Here is a 23,382-nt window from a genome sequence, read left to right on the forward strand (position 1 = left end):
TGGTCGGAGGTAATTCGAACGAAAGGATGTAATAAAATTTCATTGGAAAAGGGAAAGAACAAAAAACCGCAACGCCAATAGCGGCGACCCTAATTCATTCTGCGGCTGATTTTATTTCTCCGCGGCGACCATAGAGCGTCGTCGGTTCGACTGTGCGTCGTGTGTACATCGTTCCTGTCTGCTCGTAGCGGTGGCAAAATCGTGGAAACTGATTTTCACGTAGCACCAGGGAAATTTGTGGGAACCGTAGTCTAGTCGCGTTAGAGACACAGCCTTTGGAAACGATAGAGACGCGCACGAATCAACGTATGAATTACTTAATCCACTGCCTATACACGGACCAGGCTATAATAATCGAATTATATGCGAGATTGCGTCTGCAAAAAGCCTTTCACGCATCCACCATCCGCGTATTCGGCTTAATGTCGTATCGTTGCCGATGCAGTCGGTTAAATGCCGTGCTTATCAGATACATTTGTCGACTTTGCGTTGTGCACTCGGCTGGCTATTCATCCGGGCATGGAAATCGAATTCCAATTACCCACGCAAGAAACATATTTGCAATTCAACGGGTTTCGTGAAGGGAATTACCCAAAGAATGTTTCATCTTTTACCACGAACTCGAAGCAAAGGGTGTTTCGTTAAACCCTTTATGTTCTTATTAAGGGGTAATACGTTCGATTTAAAAGAAAGAGACTTGGAGGATTCGTGGAAACTCAATGGAGTTTTGACTGATAAATTCTTTGACGATATTTTTCACGATCCGTTAGTTAAATGGGTACACTTTTCTGTTTTGCTTAAAACACGATCTATAAACGTCCGGTCATCCGAAAGACAGAATTTTCATTGATAAAGAGAGTAGGCTAAAATCTTTTCAAAGTTCGATAGCCTTTTATACATTGGTAAAGCGCATCGCGGACAATTTAGTTACGGATATATTTTCGATAATGACAATTTGTTTCATCCTGTCGAAATTTTCGTCAATATCTCATCGCTCATTAAACCATTTTTACATGTTAATCCAGCGCTTATTGCAAAAGTAGCAGAGAAAATTGAAAAACATGGAAGTAACAGCGTGTAAAGCAATGATTAAATCGCGCTCGATTTACATAATTCCACGTAAACGAGAGGGACAGAGTTTGTCCCCGGTGCACGTGAGAACCCATCGAAAGTTTCGTGTTTGCGGGTACATTGCGTGTCTTCAAAGCTGATCATTTCTATGGTGTTAGCATGCGTTTAATAGCGCCGTTAAAGCACGGGTATATTATACGTACGGCTTTGCTCGTAATTCGTGCGCCGCTGCAAAGGGAAGCCTTAATTAGTACTCATAATTATTCGTAATTAGCACTCGGCACCCCGTGGTTTAGGGTACTTGTGAAGCTCTTCTGGTTGATGATGACGCCGCTGCTCGCAATGGAGAAAAAGAAAGAAATAGAGAGAAGGGGAAACGCGGACCAAAGGAAGGAAAAGAGGAAGAAGACGTGAGAATGAAAAAAAGAGAAAAAGAAACTACCGACTGAAAATCATTGCTTTCGCTCCTCATCTCTCGAGTCCAAGCGAGTATTTATATCTCGAGCGCACCCTTTGTCTTTCTTTTGCCCTCTCTCTCTCTCTCTCTCTCTCTCTCTCTCTTTCGTTTTCAACCTTCAAAGTATTTCGTTCTCTTTAGTCAGGCCTGTTTTTCCATGCTATTCCTCTTCATATATCCTTGATCCTGAATCGAGCTCGCACTATTCGAACGAAGGCTTTCGCGGGCTCATGCGACTTTAACCCTCTGCTTTCCCGACCTCGCTTTTGCGAATCGTTCACCGTCGAAGATTTATGCGCGCAATTTAGAATCTCGACTCCGATATCGAAACCGTAGGTACCCTTGACGATCCACGCGAAGAGCAGGTTACTCGGATCTCTAGTTACCATTATTCGACACGATGGGACCTCGCCGAGGGTAGCAACGTAATTCCCCCATTTCAAAATCTGCAGCCCTTTTGTAATTTATCACGAACCGCGGAATGATAAATTGCGTTCGAATTGATAGAGTCCCCGTTGCGCCTCCACGTGATTCATTCCCTTCGAACCGGTGATTAAATACGCCAGATATTATTAACGATATTTTGGAAATTTCGACGGGCCGATTCAAATTTTCTTGCGCCAGAATACTAATTAAATTAAATAGCTACAAACAGCTTCTCTCGTAACGTTTTTTGCCAACTTCTTTATTCACGTCTATTTCATTCCGTTTTCAACATTTAATCACGGTGCAAATCGTTTTCACATAAATTATAAAATGCAGTTGGCGAATTGCACGGCAAAGGAGATCAACGAATGAAAAATCCTTCGGCTTTTCTCCCATCCTCCGCCATTCTCCAGTCCGTTCTTTTTTTTTTACGAAAGTTTTATTAAAAACGACGGAATGTTGCCAACTCGATGTCGGGATATAATTAAAATTTGCCTGCTCGGATTTGATCTTATCTCGTCGGCCATCCTCTTAGTCCCGTTCCCGACAGCTGTGCACTCGCGCCATCTCGCTCCACGGTTTTTCACGAACCCACGTCCGCAACCAACACCGGTTGTCGTCGTGTCCTCCTTCTACCACCCTCCGGACACTCGAGAAGATAGAAGAGACTTACCAAGGAAAAAGTAAAAGTCTTAATTAGCGGCTGAGATCCGAGAGGTGCTCAAGAGTGGAGGTCGATTACCCTCGAGGCCCCAGATACCACTGCTCATCTCGTCTCTGTCTTTTCCTCTTGCTGGAAAAAAAAAGGAACAAGAGAAAGAAAAAATTTTTTCACTCGTACTCGCTACCTTCCCGATGAATTCCCTGAAAAATTTGATTCCGTTAATACGACGGCTGACTCGTTAGGGAGCAGCCTGCCGTGGCTCATTAGGAAATTCGCGGAAGAATTTCGGCGCCAGAGAAACTCGAAAGTTTGCGTCTGGCGTTTACCACAATTGCGGACACGTTAATACGCGCAGGATTTAGGATCACCGTACTTTTTATTTAGTTCTTTCTCCGAATGATATTCGCTAATCGACAATTATGAACAATTTATGCGAACTAGTAATATGATATTCTATTTGTGAGCACTAACAATCGATCTGTAGTGGATTATTGTTCCGTGTACAGTGTAATTTTGTTTAATCAGCCTTGGATAAAATGATACACGCAGCTATTCATTGTCGTCCTGCGTATTTATCGTCGAACACAATTATTCATTAAAATAACATGTCGGCCTGTTATGCTAGCAGATTTTTAGCAGGGCATAAAATTTGATTTTATCATGACCGTTATGCCGTGAAAACAAAACTGTCGCGAGGAACCAGGACGTTCTCGTTTAAATTGTAGCCGTAAACATGGTATCGGGATATATGTAACCAATTTCCTGTTAGTCTCGCAACATTTAATCGGCTTCGTAGCCGTAGCTGTGTATCATCGACATATTCGATGCGTTTGTCGTGCAAACAAACTGTCTCCCTTCAAGTTTCTTTCCATCGTGATACAATAAATTCATCGACGAGATCAAAGAAATGGACGTATACGTGCGACGATTCAATTATGCGAAACGCGACGTAAATTCGATAACTAGATGTTATGTAAATGCATTGAGACCGTGAAACTCAAGTCGCATGCTTCTATTGTGTATAATACTTTGCGTATACTCTATTGTTCTTTTATAACACGTTCCGATGGTTATTCCTGTCGTCTAATTTTTCCGGATATTTTTCTCCAGCGTCGATATGAACACGTTCCTTTTATATTCTTTAGTATCTTTACCCGTATTTTTAGTTCCCGTTTCTTCTTTTATTCACACTCGATACGAAGCAACGAAGATGCCCTGCTGTTCGTTCGCATGGAAAAACGGTCGTATTTCCACGGCAAAAGGGGTTCCATTAATATCTATTAGCAAGCCGTACTCAACGTCACTTGAATTTGTTCTTTCTCCCTTTCTCGCGGCGTCGTTTCCATAGGGAAAAGAATCGAGAGTAAAGAGGGTCCCAGCTGAAGGAACAAGGGATTCGGTTGTACCTTCAAATATGAGGAATCGTTTGTTCTCATTAAGTAACGGGGGAGGATTGAAGTGGCGATATGTTAGTGTCACGCCGAACCGATACGGTTCTTGAATTATCGATACACCCACTTTGCTGAAATCGGTGAAATTTTCATGCGTGTTCCCGTAAAACTGCTTTCGCGAAACGTCTTCTTAAATGGTAATGCGATAAAGGACGTGTCTTTTCTCATTTCGAATAATAAACTCGAAACATAGGATTCCTTTGTTAATAGCTTAGTTCGATTAAAATTATTATTGCGATTGGATAACGGAATATCGGATGAACGAACATAGAAAAATCCAACCGTGTAAAAGGAAAATTGAAACAGAATATCTTGTGTGATTTGATTTTTTAAAAATTACATTTTATACGAACCACAAAAGCTTCGCGTACCTCTTTCGGAAATAATGACAAATTTTTTCCAGTCGAGGCGCACTCGTAATAATTTCAGTGAATTTATTGAACGCCACTTCAGAAGAAATTTATTTCCTCTACTGTGTATTCGTGTGCTTTGCATGTTGTCCGATAAAATATAGTGAAACACGCGAACGCTATTTATTCTATTAATTGTCTTTTCTATAATTAACCGACTTTTTCACGTCTCCCTTGCTTAATGCAACGCATTTGATTCGTCGATCAAGTCTATTTGTCTTCCTTGGTACAGGCGGCCGCACGTGCGCGTAATTCAGCACACAGTGAATACGCGTGCACGAATCGCTGTGGTACGGGCCAGAAAAATGCTGGAAACTCGTAAAACGCGTACGAATTCAAAGAACTCGTAATTAGTCGACGGGGAACACGTGTCGGTCATGAAAAAACAATCGTCGCCTCTCCCTTTGCCACTTTTCCTACTCTCTTCTTTTTTTATTTGCCGCTTTTGTGAGGTTCGAGCCAGGCTGGACTTGAATTTCTTTTTTCAACCGAAAAACGCGAGGATATCGCGTCTGTCAACCAAAATGTTCAACGCGCGATGGTATCAAGTTGGCGGTGGTCGGTATCTCGGTGACACAGTGCGTTCGAAATGTAACCAACTAAATTAAATATTGTCGGTGAAAAGAATTAGGCATTACGCGTACGGCCAGACGACTATATTTTCCAGCTTGGCTGTTCGATTTTCTGTAAATCGGATTTCACAATGCATTCCTTTCAGCCGTTGGAATCAATTCGAAATCGTACAGTTGATTCGAAAAATTAACGCTGTGCGATCAAGGTAACCACACGCGCAAATATTTTAATCAAACAAAAGCCGGCCTACAACGAGATCGAGCGATTGTTTGTTCAAAAAAATATTTAACGAAGTATTTGCCGGACAGGCTCATCGATATGTGTTCTAGCCGGCCCCGTTAATAATGAAATAAAATAGAGGGGAAGAGCTGGAGGATTGATTTCGATCTACGCGTTGGTGACTAATCGGAAATTGGCGAAAGTTTAGCAAGAGATATTATCCATCATTCACCCTCGTTCGTGATACGCTTTTTCAATTTTCGAACGTCGCTTCTTTGACGTTTGTTATCCGGCCCTGGTGTGAATACGATCGCGGATGAGATAGCACGTTGATATCGACTTGTTTGTAAAATAGCAAAGAATTCATCGGACAGCAACTGTTTTCATTTTGCCAGCGATAGCCTGTAATTGTCGTTAATTCCTTTTTAATTATCCGTTTTATGTCCCCAAGTGCCGTACGTGCCATACGCTGTACTCTTCTATCGAAAGCAGTTGAAATAAAATTGATTCGACGTTCGTGTAATCGAAGCTTTTCCTTTTTTTTTTTTTTTTACGCCTTTATCCTATAGTAATATCGTATAGTATATAAGTATTGGACTTAACGTCGTTGGTTAAGTATTAAGATAGATAATCGTGTCGGTAAAGTACGACAAAAAGTCACAATACCTTTTTATCATAATTAAAACGTCGCGGTTTAATTCACGTCGATATTCCTAACGCAAAGAACATTTTCATTTGCAAATGTCGGAGTGTTTGAGATCCGTGACCTGCTTCCGTAAGGACCTCGCGGCTCTCAATTTTGCGGGCGTGCCTATCGTACGGTTGCATCTCTTAAACTTATTTAAGTTTCGTCATATTTTATCCGCTGGGACGGACGATACTTCGAAGAATGAGGACGAACCACTCGAAATGAAATCGTACGAACGTACCTGTGCTATGATGCTGGTTTGCGTTGAATCCTGCATAATCTGCCAAAGTGTTTTGACTCGGCAAATCCTAGAAATTGCTTAAAGAATGATAAAAGAAAAGAACGGAGAACGAACTTCGTATTTTATGAACGTTTCTATTGCAACTCATTTGTGGGTTCGTATTTTTGGAAAGTTTTCCAACTTTCCAATATTTCCTTTATTTGATTTCCGATTGGTTTTTATCCATAAAGGAGTTGATTATGATACGTTGCTAATATTAAGCAGAGTTCTACTTATTTCGATAACCATATCCTTTCTCTCTTTTATTTTGCTATAAAAAGCTTATAACGTAATAAAAGCAAGATTGCATGATGAAGGATGGAACGAAGCGTATAAAAGCAGGCTGAATAAAAGCAAAAAATAGTGGAGGAAAGAAATTTAAATGTTAGAAATTATGTAACGCTTTGAGCGGCAACTGAAACGAGAGGCGCCTAAAAAATCAGTAGTCACGGCTCATTACTGGCTAGAAAACCGTGGCGAACAATATATCTCGCATAATACTCTACATAATCCCCGCCTATTTTTCTCAGGTTTAAGTTTACACTGACTCTTTATAGCGCAGAATGAAATTTCTTTTTTTATATAATGATAGATATTTACTTTTAACATTTTAAATTCAAACGGTCGTCTAAACTTTTATGAATATCAATCGCTTTTAGATATTCGAAGTTTAGTGGGCGCTTTGAAATATTCAGGCTATAACTATCATTTTGAAATTAACAGATTTTGATGGCTATTTCCAGATTTTGAAACTTTAACGCACGAACTTTTTAGGTTTTACGCCCATTTTCCAAATATTTCGAGAATATTTTCAAGATCTACAAATTCCGTAAAGACCGTAATTGCAAGATTTACGTTTTCGAAGGTACATTTATCAAAACCACCATACCTGTTGTTTCTTATACCAAAGAAGATACGATCCGTTTTTGTTACCTTGTAGGAACACGACTTTTGATCAGGTTTTCGTTTCGTAGCGTGCGCTGTTTTAGCTGATTTATTGGTGAGTTACTTTCGTCTCTGTTAGCTCGATATCGGTTTTTCCCCCTTTTTTTTCACAGGGTTGTTCGTGTATGATCGTATACGTGTGTGCCCTGTGTGTTATCCCTTGCAGCCAACCAACCAACGAGGCGCTCGATCACTAGTAACGTTTATCCTCGATGCTCAGCCTTCACCTCGTGCGCTACTGTTTCTCCTGTCATCCCTTTCTCTTTCTCTATTTTGCTCCCTTTTCGCTATCCTTTCGATTGCCTCTGGAACGTCACATCGTGTGACAGACCCTCGTCACTTGCTGTCTGCAGTCAATTGCAGAGGACTGGAACCCGGGTTACTGACCTTTTGAAAGTTTGTCGTTTCGAAAAAGCAGGCAACGAACGAACGAATGAACGAACGAACGGAGGCCACTCGCCAGGCGAATGGATTGTCCGGAATTCGTTCGTTCTTCCTCTCACTCGTCAGTCGGTATCATTGAATTATTTGTTTCAATATATCTTTTTTTTGGCCTGTTGCAGATTCTACGGTACCCATAGGCCTCTGCTTGTTGATCGAAAAGGGCCTGTCAGTGGTGAGTAACCCTTTTAATATCGCCGGTAACCTAACCACTTTTTTAAAACGAACCGCGGTAAACGTATTCCTCGTGCTAATACGAACGACACAGGATGCGCGGTGATATTAAAAAACTTTCTCTTACGCGTGAGCGTGCAGGAAAATTTATACATTTTTTCGTGGTACATACAGAACAGTACAAAAAGTGAATCGGCCGAGTATAGTGTTGAAAAGGGAGGGACGAACGCGTGCCGGCTGGTTAAGAGGGAAATAGACGAAAGTTGGAAAAATATTTTTCACCTGTTTTGCGGCTGCTTTTTTTCCTCCTCCATTTCTCTCCCCTCCCCCCTTTTGGCAAGAAGCACGTTGCTAAACTAAACTAATAATAATATCTGGAGCATATGGCGTCGCTGCCGGAAACTTTACACGTTCGTGAAGCAAAAATGGCAGACGTGTAGAAGGGACGAGCTGCTGCGGATCGTTGCATTTTTCTCGTATTAAAGCCGACCATGTTGCTTCCGATTCGGGAACGCCTTTTACAGCCTGCATTGCTAAACTGTCGATTCTCATCCCTGTGAATCTATCGGGAAGCGTTAACGCCCGTCGTTCCCTTTTATTTTTCCAGAGAATAATCGAACGAGGCTCGGTTGCTCGCGATACGGCGCGAAATCGCGTTTCAAACGATCCCGTGGATCGATAATTATCGCGCCGGTACCTCACAAACAGAAATCTAATTTCTAATTTCTCTTCTCTTCCGCGGAAACGTTCGCAGAAACGATTGCACCGCGAACCAGCTCGAGTCGTAAAGTCAACACGGACGCGGCTACTTACGTTTCGAAAATTACATTTTTTCGTTTATAGTTCCTCAACGGCACGAAAGCAATTTCCTGGTCAGTAATTTTGAAACTTTATGAGTTTACGACTCCGGCGCAGACCGTTCTTAAAGAATATATGGATTTTCTGTACGTGTCACATAATCACGCCGCTATCAACCCCACCGGTAATTCTATTTCTGCCGGAAATAATTTTTCGCCAATTAGACCGCTGTACAAAAAATTTCTTCATATTTGAAACAATCCTTGTCTCATACTAAAATCTCTTCTATAGTACGTTTCAAGATATGCGAGTCACGTCAGTTCCGTAAAAATCACGAGAATTTTATGGCTAAAGCGTACGGTTCTTCTGACCAAGTAGAAGCTTCAGTTCTAATCAAATCAGTCTGGAAATCGAACTAACTCGTAGAAACCTTGCTCGCAGCTGGATCAGCATAAATTGCACATAGACAGAACTCGCGGATTAAACGAAGTTTATTAAGTGAAAGCTTGTTGATATGCAGGTGCAGTTTGCGGGATATTAAGTCGACATGCTATGTCGGTGAAGCACGTAAGCTAACGCCGAAAGAAACATTTCCCCGAATCTATTTCAATTTGTTTCTCTCTTTTACAAACCGCCGGAAATTCGTAACCTGTTAATGTAACGGATTATGAACCCAGCTAACCAAAAGTGGAAGTTTTCACTGGTTCGAATCGATTCGATCGACAGTTTCAGCTACGAACCACAGCGGTGATACTTATTTCCATGGATCGAGCAGGGAGATTGGGACAATGTCGTGAAGGCTGAAGTTTTATCAAACGCGATAATAGCGAGTTTAACATAAAATCTAAAGAGTTTATTTTCTTATCTCGAAGCAGTAAAGATTGTCAGACTAGGCTATGAAATGCACATCGCAGTTTTGATGATCGGCCTAGCGTAAGGACCACGTTGCAAACCGTGACTCTCATCTTCCTCTCTCTCTCTCTCTCTCTCATCCCTTCTACCTACGCCGAGGTGAATTAGCGATGCTCTGGCTAACGTCTATATACCTTATATCGTATATTCCCCTTGGCGATGACGCAAATACACGTCTAGTATCGTGTCAGCGTAAACATTGCTCGTGCTGACTCCGCTCAGGGACTACCTTGTACATCGATCAATGTACAGCAGAAATCCATCCTCGTAAATCTAAATTTTGCACGAATTTTAAAAATCTGACCGGAGAGCCTGCCTCGTCGTTAGGCTTCATTGTTTGGAGAAGGAAGAACAGAAATTTTGTTAAATTCGCGTTGATTAATAGGTTTACGAAGTGAATTTTACGTATATTTAAAAACTGAAATTTCATCCAGATGAATGGGTTGTTTTTATTATGGTTTTTCTGCGTATTCTGAAATATAAACGAATCGTGTAAATATTTACGTGTTCGGATCGCAGTGCCTATTCCAGGTACGTAAAGGAGACGAAATATTTACCGTCCTTGTCGCTTAGCGTACTCCTTTTCGGGTTAAATTTGTTTTAAAATCAGTCGCAATTCAGCTGTCGCCTGGAGCAGAGTGGCGTTCGAATTCCTGCGTCGCTAATTAGAATGGATTCCCGTGCTTTCTGTTCAAGTTCAATATCCGTATACGTGTTTGCATATCTACATATATCTGATACCTCAATTTCGGTAATTCGTGCAACTTTTAATCAGGTGAGATTCATTAACGATTAAAAAGATCTAGCTGATTGTAACACGTTGATAAATTACAAACTGATCGGATGACGATTGTTTATCATCAGGACAATCACAGGGACAGTCATCGTATAGAAAGTTCTACCTGTTTCTCCCACGTTCGCCCCCTCAACAAAACGGGTAATTATATTTACGTTTTATATGAAACGTGTGTGGTTTAATTAAATTTTGTCAAACACATGTATATACATGATTCGCTTGCAAACGATATATTTTAACGTATAATCAGTATATCGCTCGGAGTCAGCGGTCGAAATTACATTCTTCTGGGAGCTAATTTCCTGTCTGTAACAAATAGTACCAATGGCAGTACCGGCCTGCTGAACTTGATAATTACCATAGCCTGATTAATCGTCGGCCGCTAATCGAGTAATAATTCGACTAATGACGATCGCACGGCAACAACCTACTATGAATAATTTGACGACACGAATAATCACCCTATGTATGAATAATACATGACAAATTAATCCCGAAAACTAACGGGAATCCGCGCGGTGCAATTTTCAACCCTGTTTCGCGTCTCCTATCAATTTTCCTGGGATCAGTTTCTCTATCAAGCTCGTAAAACGTATCGCGCGTAATATATATGAGAAGACATGACGTTAAAAAGGGAAATAAAATAAAAGTGGGAAGAGGAAAAAAGAAGAATAGGTGGAAAGGAAAGGGGGAAAAGAGAATAGATTAAAAAAAACGCGGAAGATTGAAGCGTGCTACTAATTAAAATGCAAATGGCCGCGTTTTATTAACGTCGAGAGTGGAGGACGCGTCGTAAGTAATGTCACGGTTTTACGGGACGAGTATTAGCGTGGCTTTTAGCTCGCCTGATTATCCCGATAGATCCATTTGTCTCGATTAACATGTCCTGTTAATTCGATCAGGCGGAATTCCATTTCCTGTTAATACCTTTCTGTCACCGTGATCGTTTCGTCGCAGTCAAAGAGGTCTCTACCACTGTTACAACGGAATTATTATGCCAGGTTCGTTCCGCCCTCGTGCGTTTTCTCTCTTTGTGCCCGCGAAGACGAACGGAGGTCGCCGCGTGTGCTCCATCCGCGGTCCGCTGCACGCGCGTAAATGTTTCAGTTGTGCAATTTGCCGGACCTCCCTTGAAATTCATGGTATTCTTTTGTCCCACGTAATTGGGTCAAGCGCTTCGTAAATATTTGCTCTGACGTACCGGTCGCCGTCGGTTTAGTTGCGGACTGGACAAATACCCTTTCAGTTTAGTCCGGCTGATGTACGGCTTCGTCGATTATCCGGGCTCTGGCCGGTTCATAAAACTTGAAAGATCGGCCTGGCCGGCAGCGAGAAGGTTGGTCTCGAAGAAAGGCAACCGGCGCGGCGTGCTGTAACGTGTTTTCATTCGCGAACGTTGTAACGTTCGTGAAAAATTCGCATCACTGTCTACCTTAAGAGTCTCGTAGCTCGTAAATACGGAATGTGTAATGAACGGCTGTCCTTATTTTTCTCGTTTGTACCTTTTTTATCTTCCTCTCGAGCGGTCCAACGGCGAACAAACAGCGCAACGCACACGGCAAGGCCGACAGTGGGAAATATAACGCGGAAACGTGTCTAGGAATATTTTATATCAGATGAAAATGTTTCATCGCCAGCATGCTGTTTGGCTTTACCACCGCGTATCGTGTATTTTCAACGCGTAATCTCGCAGGCGAGGTACCGTATTAAAAGCAGCGGTACGACGCCTTTAAACAACTAACCCTGCTCTGAATATCGTTTAATTTTTCATCGTGCTATAGGCGTTGAACAGCTCGTATCTCGTAGCCAATGTTTTAAATGCTAGCCCGACTGTGTAATTTCACTCCGCTGTCTTCGCGTACATCGGTGTATAACTATTTCGGATTGTCTGCTTCGTAATGCAAAAGAATCAAATCGAATAAAGTTACCGTAGTATCGTAAACTATTACGATTAATTTACAGTGAATGGATTGCACAAATGTTGATTAAACAGGAAACGATGGTTGTTTAACGGGAACTAAATACAATAACGTACTATAATTTAGACAACTCAATAGTTAATTTGCAACTCTCGTCACCACGGATCCAACGCTCTCTCTCTCTCACGCGGACCACACTCTCTCGACAACATTAGCAACACTATATCGACAACGCAACTCATACTCTCTGACTTCTCGATTCGCACTCTCTGGCTTCTCCACTGACACCGACTGTTAATTCGTCTTTCTCCCTTAGCATCCCTTTATCTTTTGTTAGGCCCATCACGCACGTGTTCCGCTTCTGCTCGTAATCAGGGTCACGTAGGTCTTTTCTACGAAACTATTCAATTGAAGGATCGGCGACACATTGATGGACCTGGCGGCGCCTCGGCTCTCTCGCGATACTGTTTATGATTCACCCGATATCTCTTAGGCCTTTTGTCCACGATATTACACTAGTAAAAGTAGAATCGATCGAAGAATCCATCGTATCTAATATAACACCAATGTATCTAATATATCACCAATGTAAGAATGTAACGGCATCAAACGAATGTCCTTTGAATGTAGCTAGGGAATAGAACGTCCTCGAACTCCTGTCGCGCTATATTTAAATAAGCAACCCTCGTAGTAGGAACAAGAACGTTTCATTTTGCAGTGGATTCCGCAACAGACACGGCCGGATACGGGGCCTCTGCATGGATAATAAACGACTTTCGGTAGTTCAACGGACTGCATTTCAGCCTTCGTATTTTGAGAAGCTCACCGTTCTCCGGTCACCACCACCCTCGTGCGTCTATCCACGCTGAGAACGAGGATGCCGCGTTTCCCGTTCAACCCTCCTCTTCGCTTTCTATCTGTCTCTCCTCCTTCTATTCCGTACCGTTTCATGTGCCACGCGCTCTCTGCAAGCAACTTCCGCTCGTAACTTGTACCTCTCTATTTTGTGCCGCAGGATATCATAGCTCACGGGCCAGGAATGGTGTTCCACGTCGTAAACCTCATCGTGATGGTACTGGTGCCGATGGTGGTCATCCACGTGAAGGATTCCGGATTCAGCCTGTGTAAGCGCCATTTTACGTATCATTTCGTTCAACGTGATTCTCGGTCTCGTACGGACGACGTCGCTCGTGTACGACGACCACCCATCGAAATGAAATATAGGAAGTAGGAAAATAGTGTTGTGGCAGTGTCTTTGCGTGGCGTAACGACGTTTCGGCTTCCATAGACGTTGATGTAGAGACCGCTTAAGCTGACAATTCATTGCCGAGCTATAAATTTTAATTCTACGTTTAATACTATATTATGAGAGTCGTGATATTTTAAAGAGTTTATTATTCGCGTCATGTACGGTAGCTCGCTAGAATATTTGAACGCTTAATGTAGACAATTTTTGTATATGTATTCCACGTGTATATTATATATAAAACATTTCGAAATTTCAGCATTGTTGTGAGACTCAATTATCATGATTCATGATCACATTGGTTTGCAGATTTGTTTTAAAATCGTTCGTATAACGTACATAATATCCGTAATATTCGTAAAATGATACGTTTCTATAAGTATTCGAATGCTTTCGCGAGCTGCTGTATATAGCGCCAGTAACTGAAGCACTTCAGTGGAACGTTGGAAAATATTTCCTTTTCCTAAGACGATTTTACTTATCGCGTGGGTAAGACGCTTAAATTTTCTTCATCACACAAGCATATTTTATAAACCTTTATAACGAAGTATAGTATTACCGATGGCTTTACGGAATCCACGACTCAACGTAAAAGAGAATAGCGCGAGTTTTCACTGCGACTCTTACTTCCAACCACGTGTGAAAAGCTTCTAAGTCCATTTACGAGTGCACACCACGTACGGTTACGGTCGAATAATTTTGAATTATTCCGTCGGGCCGGACTTCAAAAATGCGAAAGCTTACGAAGTCGGCGACGAACAAAGAAAGGAATGTCGAATCGAAATTTTCAGCTGCCGTAAAACCTTTATAGCATTCCGTGAATTGCGAACATCGCGTCTCTTCTCGCGCGATATTGGTGTCCGCTAAGCTGTTTAATTAACGAAACCGTATCGTGCACGACGCCAATATTACGCAGTGCCGTTTAATACGTTGCCATTGCAAAGCAGAATATTGTTAAAATCGAATCGCTGCCGGCTTTTTTTTGAATCGTCTCTATTTCCTTCTTTCTTATTTTAATTACTCGGACCAAGGTAAACCGAGTCGTTGCCTCGCCGCTGTTTACCACTGCCACGCTCATGCCGATCGCCAATATTGCGTTGATTAATGAGATATGATTGATTTACGCTCGTCATTAGCGCAAATTTTCAATTTTCAACCGATTTTGATTAGTCGTTTCTGACCGGCTCGACGTCGCGTGACGGTGCTTGAATTCTCGTTACGGGGAACATGCCGGACATCGTTGTAGCGCCGTATCAAAAATTCTATTTAAATGCAATACGCACGGTGATCCGTGAGATTCGATGGTCGAGTGTCATCGTCCACACGAATGCAATTACACGATGCACCGATTGATCTACGACTCGATCGATCGTTCGATTACGCCGACCTGCCAGTGGACTTTGAAACTTGAATTACCACGGAAACAAAATTTCGTTATTTGTGGGATACAGTTCAATCATAATATTTCATATATTTCAGTATTTATTTTATATTCCATCGAATTCTGCGTAACGTTCTTTAAAAATAATTTCTCATTTAAACAGGTATTCTTATTTATGAAATACTTTCAGTGATGTTTCTTAAACGTGCAAATCATTCAGTAGATCGCGTTGCTTCGTTCAAATTTACACCGTTTACTAGTTGGCCCGTGTACATATATCCAGCTGTAGGTGAATGAAGCCCAAACAAATAATTAAAGTCGGAACGGCGAGAGTCGGTAAAAAAGTTTCTCGCCGATCTAGTTGATCGCAAAGGGGGCTGCAGCTACGAATCTCAATTAAAAGACATTTTATTGGAACGTCTGTCGAGATCGCCGGAAACCGCGCGAAGCGCTCTGAGAACGATCGAAGAAAAGCAATTAAAGAGTAAGCACATCGAGGAATACGAGGAAGACGGCACTCTAATTAAAGGATTTCGAGTTAAAACATCTTCAACCACAAACACGTTCCCTGATATTTCCATCTGCTATCGGTGCAAGCGGCTCGCGATTCTTCAAACGAAACTCGATCCCGAATTTCTTGACGCATTATCATAAACGGCCGCTTAAAGTTTCACAGGGTGGAAACAAGCGAGACAGATGTTTCGCGTTGATTAAAGAATACCGGATTAAAGAAACTAACAAGAGGCGCGTATAATAAGAAAGTTACTTCACCGGAGCAGATGCTTTCGTTGGGGAATTTCCTTCTTCTTTCTTTTGTACACGATGTTACAGCGATTTGTGTTCGTTGCAGGGTTTTATGATGTCTTCCGAGTTATTCTTCCTTGACTGAGACATGCAAGTTTATTGCGAATCTTCTATCTTGAGCAGAAAACTGTAGCAATTCTTCCTTCATGCTGTTGCATAACAATATATCAAAAAAGTTTGATTATTTGCCGGATTTAAACGTTTTATCTTCTGCTAGAAAGCCCTATGGTAATAATAAAGTGGCTTTATTTAGATAACATTGGTTTTCATTTTAGTATTTGCATTTTAAGAGGAAATTGAAAGACCGTTTATTCTGTACAATTTCATATACCAATATAGGAATGTTGAGCTGCAAATAACTTTCCGTATAGAGTAACGTGTATAGAATGACGACTATTTGCAATAATAATTAAACGATAGAATAATAATAATTCTTAAAACAACTTTCGATTCTTTGAAAAACTGTATCTTTCCTAACTTAAGACCGTGCCAATTCACAAATGATTCTTGCCCACGAGTCTTGTATGACTTCCCTTGTTCTCGATCATTCCGCATTTTCAAGGATCTTAGACAAGCACGAACTCTTTGAATTTGCAATTCTCGAGTCTCTAGTACGAACATATACGTACTTGTTCTCGAGTCATTCGTCATTTAGACGAATTATACCACTTCCAAGCTATAGCATCTTTCTCTATAACTACCTGCCCGACATTTTCCAGGCGCGACAAGGAAGTTGAAAAAAGATAGCAGAAAGGATAGAGATAAGTCGACGATGGAGCGAGCGGGACAAATCCGTGAACACTGGCGAGAAAAGTCTTCGGGCCGTGACACGTGAGCCACATAGAGATTCATACGTCAACTAGTCGGTACATCCGGTTGTGTAAGCGCTTCTTAAAAGTTCTGAAGTCTGACGCGAGTGCGCCTGTAGCCTAAAAGTAGTACGATTGAAGTGGCTGTGCAAGAGAACAAGGGCCGGCCTTCTTTTCTTCTTCTTCTTCGCGTTCCACCTCCTTCGTTCTCGTCTTTTCTTCGTTCTTTTCCCTTCTCGGCTTCTTTTCCACGGATTCGTCGAGGTCCTCGACCACCGGCTTGACACGCGAGACGACTCACGTACGCGTGAGAGGGTGTGCAGTGTGCACTCGAAAAAGAAGAGAGAGAGAGAGAGAGAGAGAGAGAAAGGAGCGTGTATCCGGCTAGCGCAGACACGAGCTCGTCGAGAACCTCGAGGTCTTTGCGCGAGACTGGCGCGCGCCGCATTTCAAAGCAGTTTTGTCTTTCGATTGCCGGCATGAAAGGACGCAAAGCAACCCTGAGCCTGCGTAATTATCGACGAGCGGTTTTATTCGAGCTCTCTTTGCCGGCCCCCGGAATTAAAGACGCCAATGCTTGCCACTTAGCGTCGCCTCTCGGGAAAAAGGCGCGGACAGCCTTTCAGTCGATTGTAAATTTAATGAAACGAAGCTTCCATTTGTCGTCAGTGCCGACCTGAAATTACATAAAGGTTCGAATGATTTTTCTTCTGACACCGACAGAATAACTCGCGACAATTCGCTATCGTAGAATAAAGGAAAGTTCGAATCGATCTCGTTAACGATTCTTGCGAGACAGATGGAAATTTGTTTTTTATAAAAGTCGTGCTCACGTATATCGCCCGTCCGTACGAACATAATAAATAGAAATATTCTTAACCCTCTGTTTCGTCATCTTTATTCGAAATTAACTGAACTTCCATTATGTACAATCATAAACGGCATTTAACGCGTGCGATCACGCTGGGAATATAATTTGCCTCCAAATAGCGAGCAATTGAATAAACGATAAAGCCCAAGGATCTTGAGGACACGTTGATATTATGCGCCAGAGAGAATTGTCTGGTGGCACGTGATTCTCGTACCGCTCTTTGGAGATGCAGCGTACCATTAAAGTCAGAAACAGAGGGTGTGCGACTGGTCGAGGGGAGGAAGATTCGATCGCGTCGCATATTGAACGCTGGTCCCGTTCGTATCGAGTTTTTCAGTGAACGAATTGTCCAATCGTTTGTCTCCTTCGATAATTAGCGCTTTTACGCTGCATCCCTTGCTACGGGCGATTCCTTTCAGCGATCAGAGAACGCTAGAAAGCCCCGGCAGCCGTTAGGGAATGGCAGTCCGGATCGACGATTTAATTTTTGCGCTCGCGTACTTGTCGAATCGCGCGTCTCGTTTGGTCATGATGAAGCGGAGACGTAAAAGGTGCGCGAGACAACACTGCGAAAATCGTTGGATTTTGGCGAAGAGTCGAAACGAAAGAGATCCGTTGTAATTACGAGGCCAGGGAAATATCGTGGAATTCCATTCAGTTTCGATATTCCCCTATATAATGTTTCCCTTTTTGTCATTACGAAACGCGACACCCAGTAGAAACATGGAGCTATCGACCTCCGCCTGCGCCCTTCTCGCCCTTCGCCTCTCTTTCTCTCGCTGCCTTCTCTCTTGTCTTTCCTCCTTTCTTTCTCTCTCCTCGCTTTTGACCTCCCATTTATTCCCCTTTTCGGTATCTCTCGCGGCACCATGTTCACCTCTCGTCTTTGTTGCTCTCAGCGTCTCCCTGCCATTCGCATAGCTGCCGCCCGCAAATGCAATAAAAGGCGTCGAGGGTTTACTCGCACTGTTAAGTGGCACTCGGTATCATATTGTGGCAGGACAAGTATTCTCGTCTTCGCGGACGCGCGCGTAGCCCGTGACGTACGATACTCGACGGGCCGCTGGAATTTTTGTGACTTCTTGTTCGATGGCTGACATAAAAGGAAAAAGGGAAACAGACAGACAGCGAGCAGAAACAAATCGAATGAGTGCCGGATCGAATAGGAGAGGTAACAAATGCGCATCCATGTTTCGTAATTAATCGCGATTTCATCGGGATTAATTAGGGCAGCGAGAGAAACGCGTCCGTCGAACGAGACACGCGAGCAGCGTCGAATGTTTCACTGTCACTGTAAAAACGCTCTTGCTGGTTTTATGATCGTATTATCGCGGGAACGAATATCGGCCGCTGCGTTTTTAATGCAAGTCCGATTTAATTGCGGAGAATTATTGAAGGATACAACAAATGTTTGAGTTCGCCGATATATAAATACTCATTTAAAAGCCTTCTATTCTCATCAGTTTGTTTGCATTCAATCAATTACGCGATTAAATATCGTCAAGTTTTTCACTTTGGCAAAAAACAACAGCTGCCGTAGTAAATTCGTGGAAAATTCGCTTCCGTGGAAACGATGATATTACGCGAAACAACGTATTTATTTATTTCCTGTCTGGTATCTTACAACTATAGAAGCATTTTACAACGTGCTATACGTGCAGCGCACAATAGTCGATATCTCGGCATAATAACGAACCCTGTCACTCCGGACGTCACTTAGAATTTCATAATTCGCGAATTCTTACCCTGTCACTGGCAGCGAACGAACGCGTGGAAATCTCGAGCTCGTGTGACTCGCGCATACTGTGCCTGCATCCGCGTTCTAATAATTCTCGGCGTCTTTTGATTTCGCCGTCGACCTATAAATCCGAACCGAAGCATGCACTTTGCACGCACCCTACGTCTCGATATGCCATACACCCGGCATAAAGTCATAACGAGCACGCGACTACCCTCCAACCGTAAAATCCGAACGCATAACGTCAGATGGGAACGTAATAACGCGTCGGACGAAACAAAGAGGCGAGCCTTTACGAATCGAGCTGACGATATCGTTGTGTCTGCCTGGAAAATTCAATCGTCGTCGTCGTCCTCGTCGTCGTCATCTAACGTCGTCGTCGTTGTCGTCATCTAACGTCGTGTACGCGCGTGACACGTTAGCGTTAAAGACGGGGCGGAGAAAGCAAACCGCCAGGCGACATATTTCAAGATCGTGCCGAGAATAAGGCGTTCTCTTTTCCCGTTTAGCTTAGCCATTCTTTTGTTCGTCTCTCTGTCGCTGTACAACGCCGTTATAGTATCATTATCTACGTTCTCTAGGTGAAAAATGCAGCTGCAACAGGATGGATATTGGATGCGAGTAACGTAGGCGTGCTTTTGGAACTAGAGGAAACTTTTGTGAAATCATTTCAAGAGAAAACTAGTGGACGATGACTCGAGGATTTGATTAAATGGACGATAACGAAAGTTTGTTGATGTGAAAAAATAGCGTAAAAGGAAAGATAGTTTCATACGAAGTAAGTTTGAAACTTTAGCAGGAGATAATATTTGCGTGGCAAACGTAAATGATTCTCTTGGAGATGATGTTGAAGAAATTCTGATATAGGTTTCGAATCTTTTATCGCATAAGTCTTTCGTTAAAATAATTTTCTAATTAATGATATTTACGAAAATCCTGAAGAAGGTTCACCCAGTATAAAATTATTGCCGACTTGAAATAGTTTCCTTAAAATTAAGTATGTAGCTACAAAATTAAAATCACATTTTGGTGCAAACCACTTTGGTCCGAACTAAATTACCTCTCACAAATTTCACTCACGTCCTTAAACCTACATCTTAACCTACTGGCAGATATCAGCGAAGTTTAGCCACCGTAAGAACGAATGAAAATTAAAATCGCTTGACACGGCAAAGTTCGTTGGTCGAAGCGATAAAGTTTAAATGAATCTTATAATCTTTAGGTTCCACGAGGTCCTGAGGTGAGTCGTTTTACCTTATAACGTGGGCGTCGGTAACTGGTGACACAGATTCCGGGAAAATGGCGCGACCTAAACGCTTCCCCATTCACGATAGATGTTCTCGTTTGCTCAACTAGATCCTAGTGGATTACAGCATGATAACGAAGTAGTTATTCCGGCTGGTTCTCTCCCTTTCGTCACAGCGAAAGGGACGGAGTGGTTGAACGGCTGCACGAATTAGTCGGCGGTCCACGATTTGTTATTCAAAATTCGCGGAAAGGCGCCCATCTGGCCACATATCCGGCTGCGTTCGAACGTAATTTCCGTTTCGCCCAAAGCTTCTCTACCTCCGGTGTAAGCCTGTAAACGTTTTAGTGCAGAACCTGGCCTCGATGGAGAAACATTTATGATTCAAAGCGCGTAAATGCCTTGTTAGGTAAATATGAATTGCTGGAAACTGGATAATCTCGAAGGCCAACGACGGTCAGTAACCAAAGATGTTGATGATAAATATTGAAACTTGGAACTCGTTAATTAAGGAATCGCGTGATTTAACAGTTCGTTAACGAGAAGAGTCCAAGGCTATGTTAGGAAAATTATGCCAAGTTCCGTTTCTTCGGCCGTTATTTACAGACGAATCTCCATCTTCTCTTCCTCTCCATGTGAACGTACAAACACACTGATTGCCTCTTACGTTCCACGATGTACCACGTCTGCAGCCTCGACCGTTCTGGCGCGAGACTCGCCGAGATCCTAAATCTGATCCAGCGTTTCCTTTGTTCCAACCTCTACCCTATTCGTTCCTGCCTAAACCAACAGTAGCTCGCTTCTCGTTCTCCGAAGCGAATCTCTCTTGTAGACTGAGAGGACGATGTCTGGACGTGTGATTTGTAATTCCTGAGGAACTCATGCCGCGGTAGTCGAACCGTTCGCTGCATAATTTGTAATTCCAAAGAACACGGCCAGTACGAAATGGTCGATAGGATTGGACGAGGAACGGAGAAAAGGAAGAGAAAACGATCTAAGATGGAACGAGGATGAACTGACTTAAATAGTCAGAGAGCAGGTGGAGAGAAAAAGAAGAGGAAAGTAGAAACGAAGGAAGAAAACGAAGAAGAAGAAGAAAAAAGAGAAGCGGAACGACGAAGAAGCGATGAATTCAGCACTCACACTCCGAAACCGTCAGCCCTTATAAGCAGCCAATTTCGTTGACTTCAAACGAGCACGGTGTTCGACGTAGCGTGAAACACGGCCGAGCCAGGCTAAAGAAGACGCGGATGGTCGAGCATTCGAGCAGAGAACGAGACGCATCCTCGTGTGCGTGCTTGATTCGCTTTCACGCCGCGCGTAATGGCGATCCAGGGGTGCAAGAATTCCATACATATCCTCGCCGGCAAGCAGCGATACAGGCGCGCAGGGGTTTGAGATAGAAACGTCTGGAGTCTAGCCAGCCGGTGTTAGGCTAACTAGCTCGTGGCAGTCGAATGCACAAAGGCAACCGTCGGTGTGCCGTTTACACCGGATAATCCACGCGAAATTAGGATGGTAAATTGGTTACCGCGCGAATAATGCGAACGAAGTCACGGTTCTGAGCAGCATCGCTGGTGGATGTCGCGAGTTACACGTCGCAAGCGCTTGACTCGATACCCGGGTGCTAGCCTTTGTGGATGTCAGATAGAGGGGCCTCTTCAACTGGCTGGCAGGTCTGGTCACACTGCCTCTAACTACCGGCAACATACTTGTAAAGATATAACAACGATACGCGGAGAGTCACTTCGCAACGTTACGAGGCTGAGCTACTGAAATATTAACGTCGTCGCGACACCCTTCGTCGGGTGACGATTTGCGTTCAACACCGGCTTTGGTTTACCATTCTCGACGCATTTTCCCATGGAGTAACTCCTAAACTTGATTTATACACCATCCAGCACCGTTTAAAACGTAGAATTACTTGATATTGATTTTCAGAAAATAATACTTTAGTATATCGCAGTAGAAAATATTTTTGGCCAAAAGCATTCTTGTATGTATATCAACATAATACCAGAAGGCTTTCTCATACTAATTCGTAACCAAGAATAGTACAAAGCAAGTTGGACACTTGGAATATCAAACATACAGTTGGATTCTCTGGCAGGAGGCTTTCTTCCCGCAAACGTTCGAGGTAGTCGCATAGAGATGGCAGCGCAAGTGTCTCGCAAGAGGATATCCTGAATTTCCAAAGGGATTCGGCTAGCCAAGAACGTCGCGTTCTAGCTGTTTCTCGACTCCGTAGGGAGTGGCTGGATCGAGGTTAAACTCATAGGAAGGATGTACAAAGCAAGAGCCACACGTTAATGCGGTCACGTTTAAGACCGTTGTGAATGCACGTCTCGCTTTGATCGTCGTTCTCCACGCCGATTTAATCCGGTGCATTTTTAACCTGTGTCTGACCTCGGTCGAGGATACGCCTGAAAGATTCATCGAAATACGAAGTTCGCGCGCTGTGTTCCGCGTCTGGAAACAAACTTGAGAGGAAGCGGTCGCTTTGTGCCTCTTTGGTGCTCGGGGAATCAGCTTCGTTGCAACAACACGTTAAGATGTTTAGTTCTCTGCGAAGTCACGGCGTGGAATGTAAGACGAAATCGATTCTCTCGAGAGCGATACGACGATTGAACTTTGCGTTAGGAGATTGCGCGAACGCTGAAAGAGAAAGCGCAGGAGCGCCGGTCAAGTCGCGGGGAAAGATGCTTGAAATTTAATTCGAGTCTATTCGGGCGAATTTCGTTTCAGAGAATACCGCGCCGATCGCTGACACGTTCCTTAAACGAGTAAGAAGAAGCAGAACCTTAGGGAGATGTATAGGGAAAACAACTATCGGAAACAAAAATTGGAAAGAAAAGTTTGCAACCTTTTTAAGTTGGAGAGGGAGAGAAATGATTGCCTATGTTAGAAGAACACCTATCGGAAGGGAGTATCTTTGTAGCGTGGAAACAAACGTGCTGGATTTTGCACACCCCACCACTGTAGTTAGAGAGAGAGAGAGATAAAAAGTGAAAGAAAAAAACCGATATGGAAATGTTGTACCAGTTTACGAACGTACCAATGGAA

At 42.9% G+C, this 23,382-nt stretch overlaps 1 protein-coding gene across 1 annotated transcript in view; it reads left to right on the forward strand.

Annotated features, from left to right (window-relative positions):
• The window catches only part of mdy (diacylglycerol O-acyltransferase), an 87,767-nt gene that overhangs the window by 23,256 nt on the left and 41,129 nt on the right, over window positions 1-23,382 (forward strand). The window contains exons 4-5 of the mRNA XM_033350189.2: window positions 7,748-7,800; window positions 13,240-13,348. Coding sequence (XP_033206080.1) covers window positions 7,748-7,800; window positions 13,240-13,348 — 162 coding nt within the window. The remainder of the gene's footprint in view (window positions 1-7,747; window positions 7,801-13,239; window positions 13,349-23,382) is intronic.

Source organism: Bombus vancouverensis, chromosome 11 (genome assembly GCF_051014615.1).
Source record: "Bombus vancouverensis nearcticus chromosome 11, iyBomVanc1_principal, whole genome shotgun sequence".
NCBI classification, from domain to species: domain Eukaryota; kingdom Metazoa; phylum Arthropoda; class Insecta; order Hymenoptera; family Apidae; genus Bombus; species Bombus vancouverensis.